General features: G+C 36.5%; 2 protein-coding genes and 1 long non-coding RNA gene across 8 annotated transcripts; 1 reads left to right on the top strand and 2 right to left on the bottom strand.

The window, feature by feature from the left end:
- Nucleotides 1-2,830: 2,830 nt before the first annotated feature.
- LOC108338355 (serine/threonine-protein kinase MPS1) lies at nucleotides 2,831-15,283 on the top strand. Of its 2 annotated transcripts, none has more exons than XM_017575175.2 (5): nucleotides 2,831-3,311; nucleotides 4,542-5,470; nucleotides 6,890-7,090; nucleotides 7,491-7,652; nucleotides 14,647-15,283. In XM_017575175.2, the coding sequence occupies exons 1-5, from the start codon at nucleotides 2,960-2,962 to the stop codon at nucleotides 15,220-15,222; spliced, it is 2,220 nt and encodes a 739-aa protein (XP_017430664.1). In that variant the 5' UTR covers nucleotides 2,831-2,959; the 3' UTR covers nucleotides 15,223-15,283. The 2 variants fall into 2 exon arrangements, with proteins under 2 accessions (XP_017430664.1, XP_017430665.1); XM_017575176.2 differs by having other exon boundaries at nucleotides 7,503-7,652.
- Nucleotides 9,200-10,922, bottom strand: LOC128197743 (uncharacterized). 2 transcript variants are annotated; one of them, XR_008250459.1, is made up of 2 exons: nucleotides 10,365-10,922; nucleotides 9,200-9,784 (listed from the first exon to the last, which is right to left on the bottom strand). It is a non-coding gene; the product is annotated as an uncharacterized LOC128197743 (long non-coding RNA). The 2 variants fall into 2 exon arrangements; XR_008250458.1 differs by having other exon boundaries at nucleotides 9,200-9,838.
- LOC128197742 (uncharacterized) lies at nucleotides 11,304-12,975 on the bottom strand. 4 transcript variants are annotated; one of them, XM_052880272.1, is made up of 4 exons: nucleotides 12,700-12,975; nucleotides 12,511-12,624; nucleotides 11,993-12,057; nucleotides 11,304-11,830 (listed from the first exon to the last, which is right to left on the bottom strand). In XM_052880272.1, the coding sequence occupies exons 1-4, from the start codon at nucleotides 12,713-12,715 to the stop codon at nucleotides 11,519-11,521; spliced, it is 507 nt and encodes a 168-aa protein (XP_052736232.1). In that variant the 5' UTR covers nucleotides 12,716-12,975; the 3' UTR covers nucleotides 11,304-11,518. The 4 variants fall into 4 exon arrangements, 2 of the variants coding, with proteins under 2 accessions (XP_052736232.1, XP_052736231.1); XM_052880271.1 differs by having other exon boundaries at nucleotides 12,511-12,975; XR_008250457.1 differs by lacking the exons at nucleotides 11,304-11,830; nucleotides 11,993-12,057 and adding an exon at nucleotides 12,332-12,402.
- Nucleotides 15,284-27,453: the final 12,170 nt, after the last annotated feature.

The following is a 27,453-nucleotide window of genomic DNA, read 5'->3' on the forward strand; positions in this document are numbered from 1 at the left end:
TGTGAAGATTCAAAGGAGGTGGTCATCCTTCATGAAACATTCAAAGGAGGTGTTCATCCCTTGTGGTTTTCAGGGGAAGTGAGTTTCATCTCTTGGGGTAACAAGAGAAGTGCTCTAAACCTTAAACTTGTTTATTTCTTTGTGATTATAATAGCTTGTTGGTTTTGGTTTTGTGATAGTGGATTGTTAATTCTCATTTGAGATTAACAACTAGATGTAGGATCCTTGTCATCTGAACCAATATAAAATCATTTGTGTATTTTCTCTCTTCCTTACTCTCTTATTTGTTTTAATTTATCATTAAGGAATTTGAATTACAAGAGAAAATTATTAAAGGTACAATTTGCAATAAGAAACCAATTAACCTCCCCTTGGTTTGTTATTCACATTAAGCATTTCGCAGCACCACTCTGACAAAGACTACTACTAACTTCCTATCTTCACTTCTAAAACCTCTCATCCTCTCGTACTTAACTTGGATATGGTCGGCGTATATTCTCCACCGAAACCTAATGGGGGTTATGTCTATAAGGACACTTAAGCACTCAAGTCAGAAAAGACACAATGAATGCAATAAATGTATAGTAATAATGACAAATGTACTAATTACCTTATGAATAATGTTATTTATACTAAATACTAGCTTTACGGGCCCTTACCTGATTATATATGATCTGTAAAGATAATTACCGAGATTAATTTGCCTAATGATGTTGGCAAAATGGTTTAGCTCTTAATCTTATCAAAATTGAAAGGTAATAAGGCCAGCATGATCTTAATTATAACTAGGCCGATGTAGTGCGATGGAATAAGCTCCTCCAAGGTATATGACGCAAGGTAGAGACTTCCAAATGGGTTGGTAGTTGCGAAAGTTTGATGGTGGTGGGACTATTGTACACATATGGTGGGTTTGGTGTGGTGTGGTGAGATGGTGGCTCCTCCTCCAAGTTATATGACTCAAGCAAGGGGAGAGGCAATGATGGGGTTTGGTGTGCTCTCATGTGAGGTTAGGCCAACTCAAGAGGAAAGATGGTTAGAGGAAACCTAGAAGGGGCGTTCTACTCTTGGTGACCTAAATTGAGTAGTATGAGACACCTTTATTTATAGGCTTAAGGTGTCTCTAAATTGTAGAAGAAAAACCCTAAAAACCTTTAGCTTGAAGACCAAGGTAAAAATCCTCTCCATTAGAAGGAGGACATGTGACCTCTAACATAGGATAATCCTCTCCATTCCTAGAATGACACATGATCACTACCTATGGAAAACTTGTCCATTGGGAGCATGATACATGGTCATTCCATCCCAAAGGTGGGACACCCTTCTCTCTTGCTCACCAAGGCAAGGACAAAACATTGACCAATGTGGTCAACTCTAGAATATGGGTCTCTCTTGGGTCAACATTGGGTGTTAACCTTTGTCCACATTGGGTCTCTCTTGGGCCAAAACCCTACACTACTTGACTTATTACACAAGGCCCAAAAACGAAACCTTACACTACTTGGCTCATTATACAAGGCCTAAAATAAACCCAATCTACTAAGAACTCATTGATGGCCCTTGATAATAAAAGCTTTGATCCACCTTCTAAAAATGACTTCAACTCTTTTTTACTATGCATGGCCATGGCTAGGGGGTATGCCATCATTCTCTCCCTCTTGAAAATCATTTGTCCTTAAATCTTCATGTTTCTTCATGATAAGATCATTTTCTTATTATTGGTTGACTTGTGATACAATCCTGCTAGATCAAAGATCGATTTATAGTAGTCATCAAACAAAATTTCAATAAATCTCTATGCCACAAAAAAAATATATCTAAATGAAAAATTTGAAGAAGGCCTTATGTTAATTTTGAAAGAATTTGTTTGAGAACTTTCAAAGCCCACATCACAAAAATGTGTGTGTTTACTTTGAGCTAATTGTAACTTAGAAGATAACATTAATTCAAAGTGTGATTTTGAAAAATCCAATGAGGAGTTTAGAAAAATGGAAGAAGGAGGTGAATTTGAAAAATTCTCATAAATATAAGTTGGATGTAAGAAAGATGAATTAATGATATATTGAAAACATTTCAAAGTATTAAAATCTCCCTTTATCATCTTGATTTCAATTACTATTGAGGGGATGTGAGGTTGTTCTAGTAGAACTTCCTCCTTGAATGAGATTTCCTTTTCCTCTTTTTCTATTCTCTTTCTCTTTCTCTTTCCTTTCTTTTTTATTTTCCTCTTCATTATCTCTTCTTTCCTCCTCTTCTTTCTCTTTTCTTTCTTTCTCTTTTCTTTCTTTCTTCTTACTCCCTCCTTTTTCTCCTTTTTTTTTTTCTTTCTTCTCTTAATCTTCTCTTGTATCCTCTCATCTTTTTGTTTTAAAATTCTAAGTTGCTCCTCCAGAATGGCAAGTTGGACATCTCTTTTAATTTTTTTTCCTTTTCTTTTTGTATGATCTCTTAATTTCTCTAAATTTTTAGTGACTTTAGCTCTTAAGTATTTTTGTAACTTTGTGGAGCTTCTCTATTAGAGTGACTACCAATTTGGTAAGAAGGATTCCTAAACATGTTTATGCATCCAAATTTTGAATTTAAGATTAAGAAACTTTTTCTTTCAAAATTTTTTTTAAAGAAACTTAAGATTGTAAGAATGCTCAACTTCATTTATAGGAAAGAGAGGTGAAACAACAAGGAGACTCAAGGTTGTATTCTAAAATATTTTTTTTGGAACAAAATTTTCAAAATATACGTGACCTTTTAAAATAAATTTTCTAAATACATAAAATATGTTTCAGAACTTTCTAGAATGAAATTTTTTTACAAAGTGAGATGGTGGAAGAAAAAGCCAAGAATTAAACAACATAGGAAGGAGCAAATAATAAAGAAAGAAACAGTGTCTTCCATTTTGAACTGAGAAGCATACCATGGAAAAACATCGCCACCCGCACGACGAAAGTCTCATGCGGGGTTAGAAATGCGGCATTCCATGGAAGAGAACCCTAACCTCTCTCTCACTCACGATTCTTCCCTTTCCTCTCCGGAATTCTTCAAACAAGTCCAAGCTGCTCTCAAGCGCCATCGCCCTCTCGCCGTTAATGCCTCTTCAGCTTCAACCCAATCGCATACCCTGAGGCCAAAGCGCTCCATGGTGGCGCACCGAAACGTCGCAAACAGGTCCGAAGGGGAACCTCCGTCCATTTCGGACACGTTCACCGGTGAAGGTTGTAAGAACGAACCCTCTCTGCCCCTGGAATCTCATAGTGTTGGTGCGCACAAGAAGGTTCGTTTTTCAACCGAGAGCAACAATGCCACTTCACAGCCGCAGGGTAATTTTTTTGTTACCTTTTACTTGCTTTGGTATGCCGTATAATTTAGTTGCATTCACTGTTACTGCCTCTTTTGTGCCACTATAATAAACCAAGGTTCAAATCCGTACCAGTACAACTTCATCGGACATGATTGGTTGCTAACAATCTATCCACTAACACTCCTTCCTTGTAAAGATAAATCTTTCTTATTTAGTTTTATGTGTGATAAGAACTACAATAATAGCCATATCCCAAGTGCCAAAGTTAATCAGGTGCTCCTTGATTAGCTTCCTTCTTTACCTACATCTGACTCAAAAAATGAGGATAGTTACTCATTTCATTCTACATCAAATAGCAGAAGCTTTATCTCAGTCGGTTACTTACACAGCCATATATTAGCTCACATTGTCCATCGTGAGCGATCCTTATTTGGGGTTTTGACAAATTTTAGATTAGTTGGCCTAATACAACCCTCTTTCTTTACCTAGGCTTGGGACGTCCGAGACAGTTAGCGAGGTAGTTTTACGTGGATAGAACAAGTACCACCGCTCCATTTAAATATCTATATATATATTAATTACAATTCTATTTCTTTAACTTCAAATTAAGAATAATCACCTGTAAGTCACTCAAGAAAACCTTCAAGTTCAATTGATGAACCAAGAGATCTTGTATTGTATTATGCATCAAATATGGGTTTCTTACAATGAAAAAGGCTAGGTTAGTGATAGCAGATACAATGATACGAAATAACATAAATGGTAGAAACAACAAAAGAACAGAACAGAGAAATCTCGGAAAGGACCCGGGACGAAGGAGAACGAGTCACTCTTCCACACACCCTCCATTTCCCCTTTTTTCCGTTTATATTAACTTTATTTCCTAAGCGTAATCATTGAAATCAGAGTTAGTTACTCTGTTTCTTTTTCTCTCACTTTTGTGGGTCATCTTGATTTCATTGTTATTATCCACATGTCCCATCCATGTAACAGTATTCCCATGCACCTATTTGCCAATAGTTCTTTTGCAGTCATGATATCACCAACCAGGATTTTAAGTCTAGTCTAAACCTTTTTGTTAGGATGTTGCATTGGAAATAACTGCTAATGTTGTGATATATGTCCCAAAGCAGTCACTATACCTTGCCACATATATTCTTTTTCCTCGCTTAACACGCAGGGGTCAATGTTGCAAAAGCTACTGAAATGGAGTACATATCATCTCATATGGGTTCACTTGCTTTGACAGATAGGGCATCAATTGGATTCAATCAACATGTGAAACACCACAATATGCAGCAGGCAGAGTCTGAGACTAGTTTGTTATCTGAGGGAGGCAAGAGTTCTCTGCTTCCAAGGAGAAGAATAGTTACTGAGGATCATCTCCAGCAATTCAAAAACTTTTTGAGTCAACCAGCTACACTATCTTCCGTAGTGGGATTGCCATGCCCTACAACTACGTCAGTCCATTCAACTTCAGCTCCAATGCCGAATTCTATAACTCATTGTGCCAATTCCTGTATGGATAGTGACTCGCATGTGGCTGCAGAACCTTATGATAACCTGAATGTCAATCCTCATCCTATAACACAAAGGGCTGTTAAATCACCATATGATTCTCTGAAAGACACCAATAGAATGTCAATTGATCAAGTGGCAAGTGCAGTTCAAGAATATAATTCACTAAATGAGGCAGAGATGACATTTAAGCACAGTGACCCATCTAAGGAGCAACAAGGATGTTTGCTAAAGGAAACTAGTAAATATACTTCTTGTTGTAATGTCATGTTAAGTAACACGGACAAGCCTGCAGCTGTTACCAACATACTGCCTCAGGGTCTGACTTCATCTTCAGATACAAAGCTGGAATCTTCTAGGTTAGAAAAGCAAGAAAAAAATGCAAGTTGTAAAGGACCTTCAGTCGCTCGAAAGAGGACCTATGACCCTGAGTTGTTTTTTAAAGTCAATGGCAAGCTTTATCAAAGGCTTGGCAAGATAGGAAGTGGTGGAAGCAGTGAGGTGCACAAAGTGATTTCATCAGACTGTACTATCTATGCACTTAAAAGAATAAAACTAAAGGGTCGTGATTATGCCACAGCATACAGCTTTTGTCAGGAGATCGAGTATCTAAATAGGCTGAAAGGAAAGAATAATATTATCCAGCTTATAGATTATGAGGTACTCTCAACCTATTTCAGTTAGGAATAAGATACATGGCCGTTCTTTTTAAGTATTGCTGTTTTATATTTTCTTTCCCCGATCATGTAGGGAATTCTGTCTGTTTTATTTTATGTCCCACATCCCTCCTTTGTCTTCTTTCAATAGTTTGGGCTCTCCTCTTCTCTTCTACACTCCAATTGTGTGGGGCTGGAGGTTCTATTCTTTTTCAGTTATTCCTCTGTATATGTTGAATTAATTAGACAGTCAAGGACAGGTCAGAAAGTATTGTCTGCATGCATTTTCCTTCTTTTTCTTATCTACATTGCCCTAAGGCTACTACCAAATTCATGGCAATAATTTTGGATAATGAAAATGGATGCTCGCTTATCCACCTCCCCCCCTCCATGTCTCTCTTTCTAAATAAGGTATCAAAGTCATGTGTTATTGTCAAATGGTAAATGTTATTTTAGTTCCATGTTGTTGACATGGGTTTTACAATGTTCCTCATATATACTTCCTATGGGTGACCCAATGTTGGTTAAAATATTTTTTCAGTTAGGATCATTTGGTGGGTATGTTATCTATTACTTTCACTCACTCTTACATACAATTTTTTTAGTTGACCATGCACACAAGTCTTCTAGTGGGCTTCCACTGCTGTATCAATCTCTCTCTGGGGTTATATTCTTTCTTGTGAAATGTTATTGGTTTCTGTTCATCAACTCCTTTGTAGGGGTTTGACTTCTGTGTGTTTTAAAAAAAAAAACATTATTCAATTATCTTTGAGAGGTCGTGTGCATTTCGAAACAATAATGATGCATATTTTGGGTTGATTTGTAGTGGAAGTCCTACATCGATTAGAGATAAGACCAATTTACAACGTATAAGTGAGTACAAACCTTACCTTATAAGTCAGTTTTGTGAAGTTGAGTTAGACATAAAGTCCACTACTTAATATGGTATCAAAGCCCTAAGTTAGAGCCTATCCTAGTGAAATTTGTTGATTGTTGGAAATATTGTTTCACCTGCTATCGGGTCGTTGTCGAACCATCCATTAATGTTCAGTCTCACATTCGAGATGTATGCTTCGGTATGAAGGGAGTGTGTTGAAAGTCCAACATTGACTAGAGATAAAGCCACAACATATAAGTGGGTATAACCTTCACCTTACAAACTGGTTTTGGAAGTTGAGTTCGGTGTGTTGGAAGTCTCATGTCGACTAGAGATAAGACCAATTTACAGTATTTAAATGGCTGAAAACCTCACCTTATAAGCCGCTGATTTTGTGAGATTGAGTTAAACTTAAAATCTATTTCTTAACAATTTGTATGTAACATTTTACTTTTGATTATTTTCTCGGTTTTGTATCTGTGATGGGTTTGATTCCTTTATCTGTATTATAATGTTATTCATTTTTACGTATTCTTTGTAAATTAGGTGACTGACAAGGCTTTGTTTGAGGGAGTCATGAATGGCTCCTCCAGTAGTAAAGATGGTAGAGTTAAGGATGATGGATACATATACATGGTGCTTGAATATGGGGAAATTGATTTGGCTCATATGTTGTCTCAAAAGTGGAAGGAACTAGATGGGAACAACCAGACTATAGATGCGAATTGGCTTCGGTTTTATTGGCAGGTTTAAGTTTGCAATTTAACCTTGAAGATATTTCATTATTTCTCTGAATGAACCTGCATTTTGCATAATTACTTTTCAGTTCAGTGGTTGCAGGATGTTATGTTTGAGTATCCAGAAGTATGAGAAACAATTTCTTTTGAACTTCTACGTGCTCTGGTGTCTAGTCTGGTCTGGTTTTCATGTTTCAAATTCTATATGAAGCAACTTCTTTTATGTTGTGTCAAACCAAAAACTTATTTTTGTTGATAATGATCTTCAAAAGAATCAAATATTTTTTCCTTGCGCTTTGCTAGTTATTTAAATGATCATGATGGCTGTATTATGTTATTCTCTCTTCATGTTCTTTATTTATTGGATAGAATACAGAATACATCTGAAACTGTTTTGTTGAATTCTTCAGCAAATTCTTCAGGCTGTCAACACAATTCATGAAGAACGTATTGTGCATTCTGACTTGAAGCCAGCTAACTTCCTCCTTGTCAAAGGTTCATTAAAACTGATTGATTTCGGTATAGCCAAAGCAATAATGAGTGATACAACAAACATCCAACGTGATTCACAGGTATTTCATTCTTGTACCATGGTTATCAATCTCAGTTTGCAGCTTGTAGGAGGAACCAGGATGACTGCAGTTTTAAATATAGTAGCACAAGTAATTTGTACTACACCCATCAATCTAGGAACAATAAGGTTATTGTATTGAGGTAAAGAAATGAAAGATAATGGTGTGAATTAATAGAAAGAACAAAAAGAATTAGAAAAAATTCAGCTGAATGTGAATGGTGAAGTTCATGGGAAGAGTGATAGGTTCCTGATCTCCATAAGGAAGCCTCATAAGTTTTATACACCTGCAGGCCCGAGTATCCAGGGCCTATGTAGAGATTTAGTTACAGAGAGAGGTCTAATGCTGTAGTGGGAGTCTAGAGTATACAGTGACTTGGAAAAGGCTTTGCCTCTTGCGTTGATTCTTTAGTTTAGAAATCAGATTCCTCTTATTACAAAGTTTCTCTAAAGAAAGAATGGTAGACAGGAAAAAAACAGTCTGGTAAAGCATGAAGGAAGAAATGTCAAAAACTGAGCCATCCTTTTGTGTAATGGTCAAGGAATAAATGCTCCAAATTCTATTGTGTTTTAGAAACAAAAATGCATAATAAAATGGGTGAGAAATCACAATTTTACCCCAAAACCTAATGAATATTGTTCAAGTCAAGAAAGAGACATTTTGTAACCTAGATCACAATGTTGCAGCAATAGCATGTAAAAAGGCATTATGGTGTGCTACTGATTACTATGTTTCTATAATTTGTGCAAAATGCTATAATTGAAACTCATGCCTCCCACACTGTCTTTGTTGCTCTATGTGTCAAAGTTACTCACTGAATTTATTATCCAAATTTAGAAAAGTACAGCAGTGCCTCATTTAATCCAGGCTCTCTTAAGGATTATGTCAAAATGTAGAGATGATAGCTGATATGGCTATTATCAAAGAAAGTTTGCCACACATGAAAGAAATTAAAGAACTGATATAAGAAATCAAGAAAAGTAAGAAATTGTTTGAAGAAGGAAAGAACTGATATAAGAAATCAAGAAAAGTAAGAAATCAACCCTTTCCGCTGCTCATTCAAAGACTCCCAAACGCAGTTGCTTCTACTACTCAAATTTGTCTAAAGAGAAAAGCAAAATCAAACCTCACTTCCTGTGCTGCGTAGACTCAACCTCTGCAAACGTGGTGTCTGATGGTAATGTTGAGAGAAAGAAGCGAGTCAGTTATCTTGTTGACAAGAGGGCAGGGCAAAAGGGTGGAAGCTATCATATCAAAGGAGTATCTTCCTCTTGTCGGTCTACCCATTGCTTTGTTCAGCTTCCACATTTTTTTTAAACATGGTTCAAGGGGAAAAAGTCACTGGTTTGTGATCCTTTATACAAAGACGTTTCTGAAGATGCAAAGGGAAATTACAAAGCGAGATTCAAATTTGCACTGCCTGGAAAAGAAAGACATGTTTCTTTATACAATAGCCTTCAGGATGTTGATCTGAGCTTTGAGCTTGTTTGCATTCATGATTCTTCAAGACTGTTGGTGTTATCAAGAGATGTGAGAAAGGTCCAGTTGAAAATAGGACTAATTTTATTATTCAGAATCTTAAAAAATACATTCTCATATCCTCTATTTGTAACAATCTAATTCTCCTAAAAAGGGAAATAGGGAAACTAGGTAAACAAAATAAAATAGAAGATTATATATCTATTTTCTCTAATTAGGAAGATTCTAAAGATATCTTCTCTAATTACAACACTCCCCCTCAAGTTGGTAAATGAATATCAATCATTCCCAACTTACCTACAAGATCTTGAAATCTACCCAGAGGAAGCCCTTTTGTAAAAATATCTACTATTTGAAGTTCTGGAGGAACATGAGTTGTAATCACAAAACCTCTGTCAAGATTATCTTTGATGAAATGTCTGTCAATCTTAATGTGTTTGGTTCTGTCATGCTGTACTGGATTATGGCCTATGCTTATGGCAGACTTATTGTCACAGTGTAGTTGCACCGAGTTCTCCACTTTGACTTTAAGATCATCCAAAATGATTTTCATGCAGAGTCCTTCACACATTCCTTGAGCAAGAGCTCGAAATTCAGCTTCTGCACTAGAACGAGATACTCTATCTTGCGTTTTGCTTCTCCATGTTACCAGACTATCTCCATGAACACACAATACCCAGAAGTAGATTTTTTGTCAGTAATAGAACCTGCATAGTCAGCATCAATATATATCTCCATAGTCAATGTGTCTTCCCTTTTGAATAATAGTCACTTTCTTGGACTTGACTTCAAGTATTGGAGAATTTTGTCAACTGCTTGCATGTGTCTCTCTCTTGGATCATGCATAAATTGGCTCACAACACTAATTGCATAAGCAATGTATGGTCTTGTGTGATAGATAAATCAATTTTTCTACCAATCTCTGATATTGGGCCTTCTCTACAGGAGCACTTTCTTCACTTCCAATTATGTGATTTTGTTCTATATGATTTGTTGAGGTTCTACATCCTAGCTTTCTTGTTTCTTTGAGGAGATCAAATACATATTTCCTTTGGGAGATGAAAATTTCGTTCTTGGAGTAGGCAACCTCTATTCCAAAAAAATATTTGAGTTTTCCTAGGTCTTTCATTTCAAATTGAGCTGCCAATTTATCTTTTAATGCCAATTTTTTTGTTTCATCATCTCCTGCAATAATCATATCATCCACATAAACAAGCAATCAAGTGAGTTTACCTGTAGAAGAGTGCTTTGTGAATAGAGTGTGATCTCCTTGGCTTTGTCTGTATCCCAAGGAAACCATTGCTTTTGTAAATCTTCCAATGCTTTCTTCAGGAGACATACCTTCTTTAGAGAGATTGTTAGTGCAAACATATTGAGAAATAAGATATTTAGCACATGATCTTCTTTCCTTTCTCAATGCAATGGGTAAATCCTCAATAATACTTACTTCCTCCTCATTGATATCTTCAGGGATCCTCACCTCCGGATTAGACAATTCTTCTTGCTCAAGAGTCGAAGTGGGTTCTTTTCTTCTTTCATATTTTTTGCCAAAAAATTCTTCCTCTTCTTCCTCACTGTGGACTATGGTAGCTTCATTGCTCAGGTCTTGGGCATCCTACAAAGACAAACATGGTAATGACAAGGAGAGTTCATCCACTTCAAATGCTTTCTCCCCCTGAAGTGGTGGACTAACATAAAAGGATTGTGTTTCATGAAAGTGACATCCATGGTGATAAAGACGCAACGACTCTGAGGATGATAACATTTGTACCCTTTTTTATTAGAAGGATACCCAATAAAGACACATTTAAGAGCTCTGGGATCTAATTTACCACGATTAAGATAATGAGAGTGAACAAAAACAACACATCCAAAGACTCGACTAGGTAGACTCGTTAGTAGGGAAGAAGAAGGAACAAAAGACAATAGAGACTCTATAGGACTAATGCCATTTAAGATATGAGTGAGTAACCTGTTGATGAGATATGTGGCAGTTAACACAGCTTCTCCCTAGTAATTTTTTGGAACAGACATTTGAAAAAGAAGAGCTTTAGTTACTTCAAGAAGATGACGATTCTTTCTTTCTGCAACCCCATTTTGTTGAGGGGTGTTAACACATGTTAGTTCATGAACAATACCATTATGAGACAAAAAATTGAGAAGTTCATGATTCACATATTCAGTACCATTACCAGACCTAATTCTTTTGATATTTTTTCCAAATTGATTTTGGACAAGATGGAAAAAATTAACAAAAATTTGAAAAACTTTAGATTTATTTTTAATAAGGTATGTCCACGTGACACGAGTACAATCATTAATAAAGGTAATGAACCATTTGGCTCCAGAAATAGAATCTATGACAGGACCCCAAACATTCGAGTGAATTAAAGCAAATGGAGAAATACTCTTTTTATGACTAATAGGATAAGATGCACGATGGTGTTTTGAAAATTGACAAATATCACAATTAAAAGACTCAACAGACTCTTTGTAAACAAGTGGGGAAATAAGGACTTGATAAGACTAAATGAAGGATGCCCAAGCCTTTGATGATGTAACCATATTTGGGATTTTGCCCACGTCTCAGATTTTACTTGTTGATTCATGATTTTCGGGTTGCTTTGGTCATCAAACTCTAAAAAATACAACCCACTCTGTTCCTTAGCAGTTAAAATTGTCTTCCCTGTGGCAAGGTCCTGAAAAACACAATAGGTTGGAAAAAATGTTACTAAACAATTTAAATCCTTTGAGCTTTTGCACAGAGATAAGACTATTAGCTAATTGAGGATCATGTAAAACATCCTTCAATACAATAGATGAGTCCAAAATTATATTCTCAGAGCCGCATATAGGTATACCTTGACCATTCGCAACTGTAATAAGTTGTTCTTTATTTCTTTTACCATATGAGTCGAAGGACACACTACAAGGTAAGAGATAAGACTATTAGCTAATTGAGGAACATGTAAACCATCCTTCAATACAATAGATGAGTCCAAAATTATATTCCCAGAGCCACATATAGGTATACCTTGACCATTCGCAACTGTAATAAGTTGTTCTTTATTTCTTTTACCATATGAGTCGAAGGACACACTACAAGGTAAGAGATAAGACTATTAGCTAATTGAGGAACATGTAAAACATCCTTCATACAATAGATGAGTTCAAAATTATATTCCCAGAGCCGCATATAGGTATACCTTGACCATTCGCAACTGTAATAAGTTGTTCTTTATTTCTTTTACCATATGAGTCGAAGGACACACTACAAGGTAAGAGATAAGACTATTAGCTAATTGAGGAACATGTAAAACATCCTTCAATACAATAGATGAGTCCAAAATTATATTCCCAGAGCCGCATATAGGTATACCTTGACCATTCGCAACTGTAATAAGTTGTTCTTTATTTCTTTTACCATATGAGTCGAAGGACACACTACAAGGTGTCATATGATCAGTTGCACCCGAATCAAGGATCCAAATACCTTCAGACATATGACCAACAATATTGAGACAAATCTTTCCTTTTATGGACAGAGTACATGATCCAGAGGGCTTACTCATTGATTCAACCATTGCTTTCAAGTGCTCGAGATCCTTTTTTAATGAAGGCACAAAGGAATAAATTTTACTTTAGACATCCCGTAGAACGCAACCAAGAGTCTCCAGTGACCTTTTCCGAGACGACGACGGCGTGTGGGTCACACCAAGAAAAAAGGAGCAGAACTTAAAAGCTCAGATCTACTCAAATATAGGCCAAACGGGTCGTCACCACCCTAGGAACAGACTCAGGAGGCTCCGGCAACGGCGGCGACACGTGGCGGCTTCTCTCACGAAGCGACTTCCGGCGTTGTGGTCGTCGGTGTTGGGCGCACCTTTCTGCCCTATCAACGACCCCAACCGGCGACGGCAGCAGCGGCAGTGGTCGGACAAGGGATGCGGCGCGACTGTGCAGCGGAACGGAGCCCTAAGATCGGGAGCTCTGACACCAAGTTGAAAATAGGACTAATTTTATTATTCAGAATCTTAAAAAATACATTCTCATATCCTCTATTTGTAACAATCTAATTCTTCTAAAAAGAGAAATAGGGAAACTAGGTAAACAAAATAAAATAGAAGATTATATATCTATTTTCTCTAATTAAGAAGATTCTAAAGATATCTTCTCTAATTACAACAGGTCCTTCCAGATGGATTATTGAATGGAGCTGCGGTTCTTGGTGTCCCTATGAATGCTACAATCAAGGAGGCAAACAATGAATGACTTGTAGTTAAAACACTATACAGGAAAACTCTATGGGATATACATACCCGACAAGATATTAAGTTTGAGATGCTGAAGAAAGGTGTTGAGGTTGTAAACAGAGAAGGTCTTGAGGTTACTGATGATGTGTCAATTGTTGAGCACCTTAAGCATCCTGTTTATATCAATGAAGGATCTCATACCAAGATTAAGGTTACTACACATCTTGTTTTGCTTAATGGCTTAAATCTAGGGACGGGACTTTCCTAAAGGGATGCCACAGAGTAGAGGGAGAGATGTGTTTCCTTACCCCAAAAGTGATTTCTTGTTAGAGACAAGACAGGCTGACCGGGATAAACTCTCTGATATCAACTTAAAGAGATCATATAAACTCTCTAAGAGGTCTTTAAGTTATATCTCATTGTTTATTCATATTTATATACTTATAAAGATTTGTTGCTTACAATAAGGAAAGGGATAAAAAGAACCCCTATGATAATAGGTTACATATAGATACAAACAGCCTTTCTTCAGAAAATAATATAAACTATTCTATCACAGGCTAAGATGGAGAAAGATATGATATATATTATTTGTGGACAAGAATAGTGCTCCTGCAAAGATTCACACCTTTTTCCACACCGAACAGAAGAAAAAGCTAACTTTTTTATCTCACCCTTCTACCAATATGTAAGGCATTGCACGATATTTGTTCTCCAATAACTAGTTCTATGTAGTTCCCATTCTGCCCCTTCGTATTTGTCATGCTATATATGTTTACAACTCAAGGCCCATGGTTTGGATACTGAAAAATGGGGGCATGGTAGTCTTCAACCTCTATGACATCTTAAAAGTCATGTGAGGGCTTATATTCGTCTGCCCAATGAAATTATTGGGCCACTCCCATTTATTCCATGATGGTTTTTCTGGATTATTAAAAAATTGATTGCTAAAAGCCCATTCCGGAGTGAAATGGTAGTCTTCAACCTCTATGACATCTTAAAAGTCATGTGAGGGCTTATCTTCGCCTGCCCAATCAAATTATTGGGCCACTCCCATTTATTCCATGATGGTTTTTCTGGAATATTAAAAAATTGATTGCTAAAAGCCCATTCTGGAGTGAATGAGAGATGACCCAACAAATTTTATTGGTGCAAGAAGATATACCTGTCATGTGAATAGTTGGCCCATATATTTCTAAGCTTTACAAGATCAAATATATCAGAAAATGTTAAATTTTTATTTAATTTTCTTTGTACTATAGGTTGGTACTCTAAGTTACATGTCACCAGAAGCCTTTATGTGCAATGAGAGTGATGCGAGTGGAAGCATCATGAAGTGTGGTCGGCCATCAGATATCTGGTCCCTTGGCTGCATTCTTTATCAAATGGTATATGGGAGAACACCCTTTTCAGAATACAAGACATTTTGGGCCAAATTCAAAGTTATAACTGATCCCAATCACGAAATTATGTACGAACCAGTTTCAAATCCTTGGCTTCTTGATCTTATGAAAAAGTGTCTAGCATGGGATCGCAATGAAAGGTGGAGAATTCCTCAGTTGCTCCAGCATCCTTTTTTAGTTCCCCCAGTTCCATGTCATCAATCTTTGTTCCAAGATCAAACCTTTAAATTGCTGCAACTTATAGCTGAAACTTGCAAAAATGACCCAGAAGCATCGCAGCTCTGTTTTCAACTTCAACAGGTGCTTGATAATCCCATAAAATTAACTAGTACTCATTCATTAAACTCCCTAGACCAACAGCATAAATTACTGTCCCGAATATCAGAACTTTGTATTCAACTACAGAAACGCTTTCCAAATTCGGATGAAGAATAGATGCTTGTTTCGTGTAAGGTTTTTTTGGGAATTTATGATTTTTTGTCCAAAGCTGTCTGAAGAGGTGAAGTAATGTAGTGATTTCTTATTGGTTCATTCCAATTTCCAGTGGTTATTCTTCAATGTACTTGTAACTAAAAAGGAAGGTATAGAGTTGTTGTCTTGACATTTTTCATGTTTATAGTACCTAAAAACCGTGTTCCTCATTTTTCAGGTGTTTTGATTTGTGTACAATTGAATAATTGATTACAGGTCATCTATAAATATGTGAATCAAATTTTAAAAGGCAAGGTTGACAAATAGTCCTTTGTCAATAGGAGTTTGATCTTTAGGTTTGTAGTATGGAAAAACATATGTTGGAAGAGACTAATCCCTTCAATTAATTTTAGTATTTTGAGAGATTAGTCTTGAAAATAATGAAATGTGGTGAAATTCAGAGGAGGTGAATCTCTTCCAATTTTTGTTTATAATTCTCCTCCTACCATTTGGTTCTACTGAAGAGCTTGTGTGTATTTTCTATAATTTTTAAATAAAATGCCTTCTACTTATGTTTATAGTAATTGAGAGGAAGCTTATGTAGATTATACTGAATAATTAAAATAATCTTGACAATACTCTTAAATTTGAAGTTAAGGAAACATTTACATTATGAGGAATACAATTTTATGTAAAGGTAGATAAGGCCAATTTAATATATACTCTCTTGAGCCAATACAACGTCGATGTGGCTGGGATAATGTTTTGCGAGATCCTCATGTTTTGTCACATCAAAAGCATCCTCTAATGATGCTGTAGAACCTCTTGGATTTCCAAGTTTGAACAATGACTCTGCAAGCACGATGGAATGCAAATTCCCAGTCAAAATAAAACGCATCGGTCATGCAATTAATTAGTATTACATTGAAATTGACTGCGCAAATGCGTTGGATGAGACACAGGGACCCACACCCAGACCTGAGCGACACTATAGAGCCCCAACCGCAACTCATGCTGATTTATCTTGTTTACAAAGTTACATGTCTACAAATTTCTGTCACTTGCAACAAGTATCTGACTAATAAAATCATATACTTGTTTGAATTAATCATTCTACGGACTTATAATTCATCAAGATGAAAACCCCACATCGTTGTTGCCTTGGGTATCTTTGCAACTATTTGTTGAAACCATGGCTTGGCTAGGGGATAGTCCAAATTTCTAGGAGGGGATGGGTGATGCAGCTCATGTAGGAGGTGCTATTGCCGAAATTCTGGCTAGAATGAACCTAAGCAAAATTCTTAAATATATCACATCAACTAAGAATAAAATCACGTTATATGTTATATACCTGAGTTGCAATCTATATCTTATAACTCAATTTTATAAAATTGAATTAAACTAAAAATTTACTTTTTAAGATGATATAAAAACCATTAAAAGTTTATTCTAACTAGATTTAGGTCTTGTGTCACATGCTATTAGGTTTTCCCTTATCTTATTGATGGAACCCTCTTCAAGGAGCTTAATGATGAGTCCTAGAGTAGCTTGCGGAAGACTTGAATTATGAAGGAAGTGTTTGAAGAAGAGTGGTTTAGTAAGAGTTTCTTGAAGAAAGTTTGACTAACCTTGCAAGAGAGGAGCTAGGAAGAGTCTTAGAAGAACTTAAGTAGAAAACCGCAACTGTTATACCCAAGTGATAAAAACAGAAGAACTTCAACATACAATGCTCCAAGTCTTTCGAGAGGGTCGGTCTCTCCCTAATTTTCCTTTTACAACCCACTAAAAAAAACTACTTATTATCATCTAACATAAAGAAAATATAAAAGATAAGGGTTAAATATGTTTTTAGTCCCTTAACTATCAAGCGAAATTGTTTTTAGACCCTCTTTTAAATTAAAGTACATTTTAGTCATTCCCCTTATGGAAACCTTAATTTTTGGTCCTTCAAAACTAACGGCGTTAAAAATAAGCTAAGTTGGCTAACGGGGTGTGGCACGTCAATTTTTCTTTTTGACACTAGGTAATTTTTTTTCCTCCCTCATCCAGCGCTTCTCTACTTCCCCCTCCGCCATCCACGGCCTCCTCTTCGGCCACCTCACCCACATTCCCACCACACCCTCCGACGAATCTTCCTTCGTCGTCCCCACCCTCCTCACCATCATCACCGACTTCCTCTGCTCCCCCTCTTTCCATGAATCCTCAGGCATGTCATCCCCTCCGCCCTCCACCCTCACTCCCCTTCGTCCATGCACATGGCATGGTGGTTCTCAGATTGAACCTGCCAAGCAGGTAAAAGTGTAGACTTTTCAATCTCGTAATCTCCCATTCTCTTATCTAGCCTCCTGATTCAACTTCTTGTTAAGTGGTTTCTTTATTTTGCATATGGATGTCAACAATCAATTGATTGGGGTAGAAATTCTTTCACTAGCAGAGGCAGATGTGCTCTCCGAGGATCTTGTCTTCCACAAGTTCTACACAAACAAAATGAGCCTTACTACTAAATCGAAGAAAAAGAAGTCAGCTGATGAGGAGGCGGCCGAGGAGTTGTTTGATATTGATGATGGTGAGGTTGATGGTGGGGATGAAAGTGCTAATGAAGAGATAAAGAATATGTTGGATTCTACTGATCCATCTTTGTGACCAGACACTCACTATGATTATTATGATTTGGATTAAGTTACCGCTGAGGAAGATGAGGACTTGATTGGTGATATTAGTGATAGTGAGATGGGTATAGGGGAGGAAGACGATGCTCCAGTTAACGATGTTGGCAGTGATGATAATGTTAATGCTGATTATGATGCCATTGATATTGAAATTGCAGATGTTGATGATTTGGAACCAGTCTTACTTTCCAACACAGACTTCTACTTTCCAACATCATGTTCACAAGAAACCCCTGGAAAACAAAACAAAGAAACTTGAATACATCATGCATAAACCACAACAGTGATAAAAGAAATGAGTCAGCATCAGTAATTAACCGTGGAATCTGAACTTTTCAGTTACTAACATACACGTGGACGTAACTTCTAAAATAGAAACATTATTAGCACCTGCAAAGTGCGAAAAATGGCAGAGTCCAATAAATTTCTGGCAGTGGAAGGATCATTATCAGAATGAGAAGAAGAAGCAATCAAAAACTTATGGAAGGTTCAGAATGCTACAATAGTGGCAAAGTCATGATTTTGAGGAAGTTCAAGATCTCAGTTGGTGAATCAGCGAAAGAATTCAATTCTCTTCCAATTAATTTCAAGCGGTGGTGACAGTATCATTAAGTGTAACTTTGTAATAATAGTTTTAAGGGTAACCTCATACACATGGCCTCACTACAATATTCCACCACAACATAGTTCACCATATAACGTAGACACAACACCATCTACACCAAATGCCAATAATTAAAATAACACCAAATATTCCATGCTATACATTTTAATGAAAAATCCTTTGTAATTATCATAAGTTGGGATGGGGCGAAGGATGGTAACAAGAATTTGCCTTCACCTTTTAGAGATGGCGATGTTGGAAAGAGGGATTTTGGAAGGAGGGGTGGTGAGGGTGGGAAACAGAAGCCTTAGAAGCCCTCGAATAATGAGATGGAACCTTATGGTGATCGGAATCGTGAAACAGAATCAGAGGTGTTTCTATTCAGAACTTGGTTTCAAGGTTAGCATTTTCCTCGGGTGATAAAGGTCTGCTTTACAGAGATCATCGATCTCAATGAGTGTGGTGGGGTCCTCGCTGGAGATGGAGATAGAGTGGGAAGGAGAGAAGCTCGCCTGAGATGTCTGGTTGATGTAGAGGGAGACAGTTTAGCACCTGGAGATGGAGGGAGAGAAGCTCGGCGTGAAGATGTAAGAAGGATTGACACGTTTGAGAAAATAGAAAAATGATGTGGCACACCGTTAGTCACCTAAGAAAAAAATTAACGTCATTAATCATGGAGGACTAAAAATTATAGTTTCCTTAAGGACAAGGATCAAAGTGTACCAAAGTTTGAAAGAGAGACGAAAAATAAAATCGTTTGATAGTTAAGGGACTAAAAACATATTTAACTCAAAAGATAATTACACACACAACTGCATGAGGTTATAACTACCTCCTAGGAAGTTACAACTACCTGCGTCCTCTATTTCTTCTTACATAAACCTTGCCACTAAACCTATCAATACCTCCTCCATGAAGTTTCACCTTATCCTCAAGGTGAAAAGCAAGAAACTCTTTGTTGATGGTAGTTGTTGTTTCCCAACTATTTTCAAAAGAGGGAAGATGTTTCCACTGGATTAAAACCTCCAAGTCACCATCCTTATTGAATCGAGTATCCAAAAGAGCTTGCGGAGAAACATCAAGGATTAATTCCTCTGTTAGGGCAGATGGGAGGGCCTGAATAGGAGTTGTTGGTTGGATTGCACTCTTGAAGAGAGACACATGGAAGACTGGATGGATTTTGGAGTGAGCAGGAAGTTCTAACTTGTAAGCAAATGCCCCTATAAGTTCCAGCACCTTGTAGGGGCCATAGAACCTTGGACTTAATTTTTCATTTGGTCGTCTGGCCAAGGAATTTAATCTATAAGGCTGCAATTTAAGATAAACCCAGTCACTAATTTGAAACTCCACATCCCTCCTATGCTTATTAGCTTGAACCCGATTCTGCTGTTGTGCTTTGCATAGATTTGCCTGTAACTCCTGCAAGAGTGTATCACGTTCCTGTTGGAGTTGATTAACACTTTGAACTTTAGATGGAATAGTATTGCCCTTGAAAATTAGTGGAGGGTCATGGCCATAAAGAGCTTTGATAGGGGTCAATTTTGTAGAGGCACTATAATTGGTATTAAACCAGAATTCAGCCCAGGGCAACCACTGTGGCCATTTTCTGGGTTGAGACCCTGTCATACACCTTAGATAAGTCTCCAAACAATGATTAACAACCTTTGTTTGGTCGTCTGATTGGGCTATGTAGGATGTGCTAAACTTCATCTTGGTGCCAGCCTGTCTAAATAATTCACGCTAAAAAGTGCTTAGAAAAAGCTTGTCACGGTCAGAAACTATATTGGAAGGGAACCCATGTAGTTTTACCACTTCTTTGATGAATAAGTTAGCCACTTGAACTACTGTAAAAGGATGAGCAAGTGCCAAAAAGTGGGCATATTTGGTAAGCCGATCCACCACAACCAAGATAGTATCCTTGCCCCGTACCTTGGGTAGACCCCCAATAAAATCCATAGAAATATCTGACCAGACCTGTGTAGGAATGGGTAGTGGTTGTAACAGACCTGCAGGGGCCAATGTCTTTGTTTTATTGCATTGACATACTGCACACTACATCACAAACTCCTTGATATCTCGCTTCATCCCTTCCCAGTACAGTACCCCTGCTACCCTTTTAAAAGTCCTAAAATACCCATTGTGGTCTCCTATAGGAGACTTATGCAGCTCCTTGATGATACTAGGAATGCGAGAAAAGTTCCTAGGTAACACCAATGTCCCATGGTAGAACAACCTTCATTTCTTCAACTCATACCCCTCACGAGCTTTTGGATTTAACAATAATTCTTGGATGAGAGAGCAACCGGCTTAGGATCATGTTGGACTTCAGCTTCCCAAGTCTCTCATTCATCCGTTTGAAACAAAGATACAACCATAAAATATTGTCTCCTGGACAAAGCATCAGCCACGTGATTCTCCTTGCCAGGGCGAAAACGTATCTCAAAATCATAGCCAATTAGGTTGGAAGCCCACTTAAATTGTTGTTTTGTTAGTAAGCGTTCGTCAGTAAGAAATTTCAAGCTCTTTTGGTCGGTAACGATAACAAAATTACTGCCCATGAGATAGTGTTTCCATTTCTGAACTGCTTGGACTATAGCCATCAACTCCCGCTCACACACTGATTTTTGCTGACTCCTGTCAGACAAGGCTTGACTCCTAAAGGCCAAAGGCCGACCCTCCTACAATAAAACATCCCCCAATCCTTTGCTAGAAGCATCTGTTTCCAAGGTAAAAGATTTGGAAAAATCTAGAACAACCAATACTGGCAATTTAGAAACAACACCCTTTAATGCGTCAAATGCCCGTTGGGCCTCATGTGTCCAGCAAAATCCCTCCTTAATGAATAACTGTGTGAGAGGTTTGGCAACTTGACCAAACCCTTTCACAAATCTTCTATAATATCCGGTTAACCCTAAAAATCCCCTCAAAGCCTTGGCATTTTTGGGAACTGGCCAATTGGTCATAGCTTTCACTTTAGTTGGATCTGCAGCCACACCATCCTTGGAAACGATGTGACCCAAATACTCCAGTTGTAGTTGATCAAATATACACTTCTTACGATTAAGTTTTAAATGATGACACTGCAACAACTTTAAAACCTCCTGTAGATGAGTCACATGAGTAGCCATAATAGGGTTATAAACCAGTATGTCATAAAAAAAACAAGGACAAACTTCCTTTAAAATGGTTTAAGAATCTGATTTATTAAAGCCTGAAAAGTGGCTGGATCATTAGTCAAGCCAAAAGGCATAACCAAAAACTCATAATGGCCTTCATGGGTGCGAAAAGCAATCTTTTCAATGTCCTCCTCTTTCATGACAATTTGATGATAACCAGATTTTAAATCCAGTTTTGAAAATGTGGTTGCACCAGCCAACTCATCCAACAATTCGTCTATGACAAGAATAAGAATTTTGTTGGGAATAGTGATCTTATTGAGAGCCTGATAGTCTATACAAAACCGCCACCCTCCATCTTTCTCTTGACCAATATGATGGGGCTTGAATAAGGACTGATGCTTGGTTTGATGATTCCTGCCTACAACATTTTGTTGACTAAGCGTTCAATCTCATTCTTTTGTTGATGAGAGTATTTGTAGGGCCTAAGATTAGGAATAGATGCTCTCTCATGAAGATGTATAGCATGATCATAAGGGTGACTGGGAGGAAGGCCAACTTGATCTTGTAAAAGGTCATTGTGGGACTCCAAAATGGGAAGAAGTTGTACATGAACAGTACTACCATTATCTTCCTTCTCTTGGTCCCATTTAATTACATAACATGAGTCGTTGTTCTTAAAATCACGCACCAACTTTCTTAAAGAAGATTTTGATTTGGAAAGAGTGGGATCACCCACAAGGATGTGCTCGTCGTTCTCCTTACCAATTGTTAATCGTAAATTACCAAAATCAGCCCTTACCTCGCCTAGAGAAGCCAACCATTCTAAGCCCAAGATAACATCTGCACCCCCCAATGTGAAAACAAAAAATTCTTGTTGAATTTTCAGGCCCTGTACTTCTAGAATAAAACCATGACACTTCCCTTGACAATGCACCTTATGTCCATCACCCACCTCTACCACATATGGAAGATTGGGTTCTTGATGTAACCCACATCTGGCAATCAGATCTGGTGAAATAAAATTGTGTGAGGCTCCACAATCCAGCAAAACCACTACTTTCTCATGCCCAATCGTCTCCCAAAGTTTCCAGGACTTCCTAGTTGTAAGTCCCGCCATGGTACATTGAGATAGTTGTAAAATCTGATCTATCTCTTTTGTCCCTTCCTCTTGAGTATCAATAGGAGGTTGAAGGGTATCTAGTCCAGATAAGTCCTCCTCAGACATAAGCAACACGTGCAATTGTTTATTTCGACAAATATGACTTGGACCAAACTTCTCATCACACCTGAAACATAAGCCCTTCTTAATCTTATCTTGTATTTCCTCCTGAGGCAATTTCCGAAAAGGCGCTCGATTTGATTGAGTTACACTACGAAACGTTCCTACAGAAGTGTTGCCCTCGTCCTTTGAATAACTACGAGTCATTGAAATAGGTTTGGAGACATTGTTATTGCGTTGAACATGGGAAGGGGGCCACCTTTTGAGATGATTCGAACCTTTTCCTCCACCATTTGAGCCTTCATCATTAACTCTGGAAGAGTGCTAGGTTCATATAACTTAACTTCAGCCTTGGTTTCCTCTTTCAACCCATTAAAAAAAATGCCAACCAAATAATCTTGATGAAATCCCTTCAAAAACCCAGCATATTGTTCAAGTTGCTCTATATACTCCTCCACTAACCCCGATTGGCGCAAGCTAATCAGAATTTCAAAAGGATTCTGAAGCATCGTTGGTTGAAAACAGCAGACAACTACCACCTTGAATGCTTCCCACGTAGGATTTGGATTGCAAGTTTCCCACCACTGAAACCAATTTAAGGCCATCCCTTCCAACGCAACTATGACTGCCTGCATGCGTTCCTCCTCACTGATTTCCTTCAATCGAAAATAACGTTCAAGACGGTTAGTCCAACCATACGCCTCCTCCCTTGCAAAAACTGGAATGTCCAGTTTCCTCCATTTTGAGGAAGACAAATGATGACTTGTCTCTTCTTCCCAACGTGACCCTTGACCAACATTCATCACTGAAGCAGTTTCACCCTTTGTAGCACTACAAGACAGTGATTCAACCACGGTTGTTAAGCCTCTAATCATGTCCTCCAAACGCTGGAAGCGCTCATGAGACTGACTTTCCTGTCTGTCCTTATCTTGGATTAATTCCTGCAGCATCTTGTCCACAACATATAATCTAGATTTCATTCTTGTATTCACCATACTCCCCACACACCCTTATAATACCAAGAAAGAGGCTCTTGATACCAATTTGATATGTATCCATAATTCACTAAATAGATGAATAAATAATTACTCAGAAGAACTTAATTAGAAAACTGCAATTGTTATACCCAAGTGATAAAAATAGAAGAACTTCAACATACAATGCTCTAGGTCTTTCGAGAGGATCGGTCTCTTCCTAATTTTCCTTTTACAACCCACTAAAAAAACTATTTACTATCATCTAACATAAAGAAAATATAAAAGATAATTACACACACAACTGCAGGAGGTTATAACTACCTACTAGGAAGTTATAACTATCTGCCTCCTCTATTTCTTCTCACATAAACCTGGCCACTAAACCTATCACATAATTTTCTAGAGAATATGACCTAGAAAAAGCTAAGTTATGGATTAAGAAAATGAAGAAAGTATTTTTAGTTATGAACTAGATTGAAAACCAAAAGGTGAATTATATTGTGTTTATGTGATTGAAGGAATTTAATACTTATAGGATAGTATCATGAGATTACTTGAAGGAGAAGGAATAATTATTACTTGGGAAGCAGATAAAACAAAGTTTTTAGAGAAATATTTTCTAAATTATGTAAGAAAATCAAAAGAATAGAGTTTTTATGCAGTTGAAACAAGGAAGTACGACAAGAGGAGAATATGTTTCCAAGTTTGACGAATACTATTCTTTCTTTTATCACCTATAGGGTATCAAGACAATATCGTCTAAAGAGAATAGATTGTCTAACATTTCAAATTTTAAAATTTAACAAGCACCATTTAACGAAATATTTCTTAAAGAAGTATAGTATCTGGACAAAGGACATTCTCATTAAACGCTTATAAAACAAACCATGATGTATCAAGTATAAAAGATTAAACAACATTTTACAAAAGCGTGTCTAGAGAAAGAAGCGATAAACACTATATATCTTATCAATTGTCACTACTTGGAAAAGTTCAGACTTATTTTACAAAACATGCTTCAACACTTTATCAACATATAGATCATTAAATGCATGTACATATTGTATCTTGTCTGTCCTGTTTTTTCTCTCTTTATTTGTGCATATATTGACAATACCAAGATTTATTCAAAAGAACTATATGTGGATCAGAAAGACGTTGTGAAATAGGAAGACATTTATGGAATGTTTCCTAAAGCTTTATGTCCTACCATAGCCATAAGCGCTTTAATTGTGAAAGCAATGTTACTCTTCCCAAGGCACAAAAAAGCACATATCTTTATATGATAAGCCACATACTCTCAAGAAGGTCAACTCTCTTTGAGTAACGGTCATCTCTTGAAGAAAGCTATAAAATAAGGACTCTCACAAGAGAATAAAAGAACGTTTGCTATCCTTGTATCGTTACACTGTTATTCTCTCAATAAGCTTACATCGTCTGAGTCTGTTTATAGAACAAAAAGAAAGAACTTCACAAGTTCTCAAATTTCATTGTATTGTTTTTATCCTCTCACTGAGAGTTATCATAATCTGTACTTGTAAATCAACAATGATTGTGTTTGGAAATTCTAAAGAGAATTAAAACACTTGTATTGTTTAGCTCAAGATAGTTAAACGTTCTAGACAGTTGTTTAGGATTGATACTAGAAATGGTCAAAATACTTGGATATCAGGAGTGGTTAAACTCAGACTAGTCAGGATTGACTATGGGAACCAAGAGTGGTCAAAATACTCGGTGTATACCAAGACTGGTTTGTACTCATTTGTAATCTTGGATAAGATTAATGGAACCTCTCAAGAGTTCTTGAGAGAGACTGAACATAGCTTGGGATTGAATGAACTAGTATAAAATATTTGTGTTATTGCTTTTCTTATTTAAAATGTTTTTTCCTAAATGATTTATTTAGAGCACTCATCCAACAATTATTGGAGACTGTATAACCCTTGTAATAATTATTAAACATTAATTTGTGAAAAGTTTTGAAACACTATTCAAACCCTCTTTCTAGTGTTTCCCTGTGATATCATAGAAGATGATGAATTATATAAATTGAGGAAAGTAGTACAAATATTATAAATTCCTTTTATTTTTCTATGCTTATTCACAAGTGTATATTATGAAAGATTTTAAAAACAACCAAAACAACAAATTGAGATATTTTGGACCTCAAATAAATAAAGATAGACACTATGAGGAAAAACTTTATAAACCCCTTAATGGAGATCTCAACCTAGCCCTTCTTTTTCACAAAAAATTCTAGTAAACCTGTGAATAATCATATAAAATGCTTAAGTGCATAAACGATCATTATACTAAAAATTGTAATCTTAAAGAACCAGTCTGTTTCAAGTGTGGACAATAAAAGTCACATTCTAATCCTGTTGTACCAAGACTAGACCTACCAACATATGGGAGAATTTACTTCATGATTGAAGCTGAAGTCATTCAAAACCATGATTTGATTTAAGATATATTTTTTATTAAAGGTAAAACTTTAAATGTACCGTATGACTCATGTGTAACTAATTCATTTCTAATAATTATGTTCAACATCTTGACTTGTCAATCTCCTTTCTAGACACTATAGTTTGATTGTTTCAACTCTCATAAGCAAATCTATAATTACCAATAAAGTTTCAATACCTTGACTTGTCAATCTACACGGTCATAATTTCTTTTTACACTTTCATGTTTTTTAAATTTTCCGTTTTGTCCTTTGTTGTTTATACAAGTATTCAATTTGAAATTATTTTCGGATTGAGCAATCCATAACAAAATATATAATTTAGTGTTTTCTTTTACATAGTATAATCCATAACTTAAGAATACTATTCTAAAGTATATAATCAGGAAAAAGAAATTCAAACCAAAGACTCGTATAAACAATAAAGTGCAAAATGATAAATTTCTTTCGAGTGTGCAGAAAGAAATAACTTGTCTTGAACCCTTTTTCTTCACACTATTTCAGGCCATTGCCGATCTGCAGATCCACTTTCTCACTGGATTCAGCTCGTTTATATAAGAGTTGTACTTCGGCTTTGTTGTTTTTTAATTGAGAAATGTATTTCAGGCAGTTTCTTTATGCACCACCGTAAATTTCTTTCTGCACCTTATAAATTCTTGTATTTCAATTCGGAATATAAATTTTATATTTCAAAATATACAATTCATTAGATATTTTATTTTATAATTTAGAATGTATAATTGAAAGTATATTTTTCTTAATTATACATTTCAAAATACAAAAATTTCTCAGGTGAAGTTGAAATTATGGAAGTGTGTGCTTTTTACCAATTTCTTGCACCTAATAAACATAGGGTCAGTAAAAAAATACTTATCATTATTTTCTGTACATTATGTGTTTAGTTTACTTTATTTGCATTTTATGTTCTTGAGAGTGGTAGAGGTATACTACACATGTTATATAATTTTGTCTTCAAAATCTTATATTAATATAAACTTATTTAGGGATAGGAAATATGAATGGGAAGGGAAGGAAGATAAACAAAAGTAGAAACGGTAAAAGTAGCAACATAGGATAATATACATTAGAGTGATTGAGTTGGAAACTAGAACCTATGTAATGTGTGGGAAAAAGAAAAAATAACTCATATCTTTTTTAAATGTAGGATGACGAATTGTATATGAAAACTGTGTAATACTTGGA

Source organism: Vigna angularis, chromosome 7 (genome assembly GCF_016808095.1).
Source record: "Vigna angularis cultivar LongXiaoDou No.4 chromosome 7, ASM1680809v1, whole genome shotgun sequence".
NCBI classification, from domain to species: Eukaryota; Viridiplantae; Streptophyta; class Magnoliopsida; order Fabales; family Fabaceae; genus Vigna; species Vigna angularis.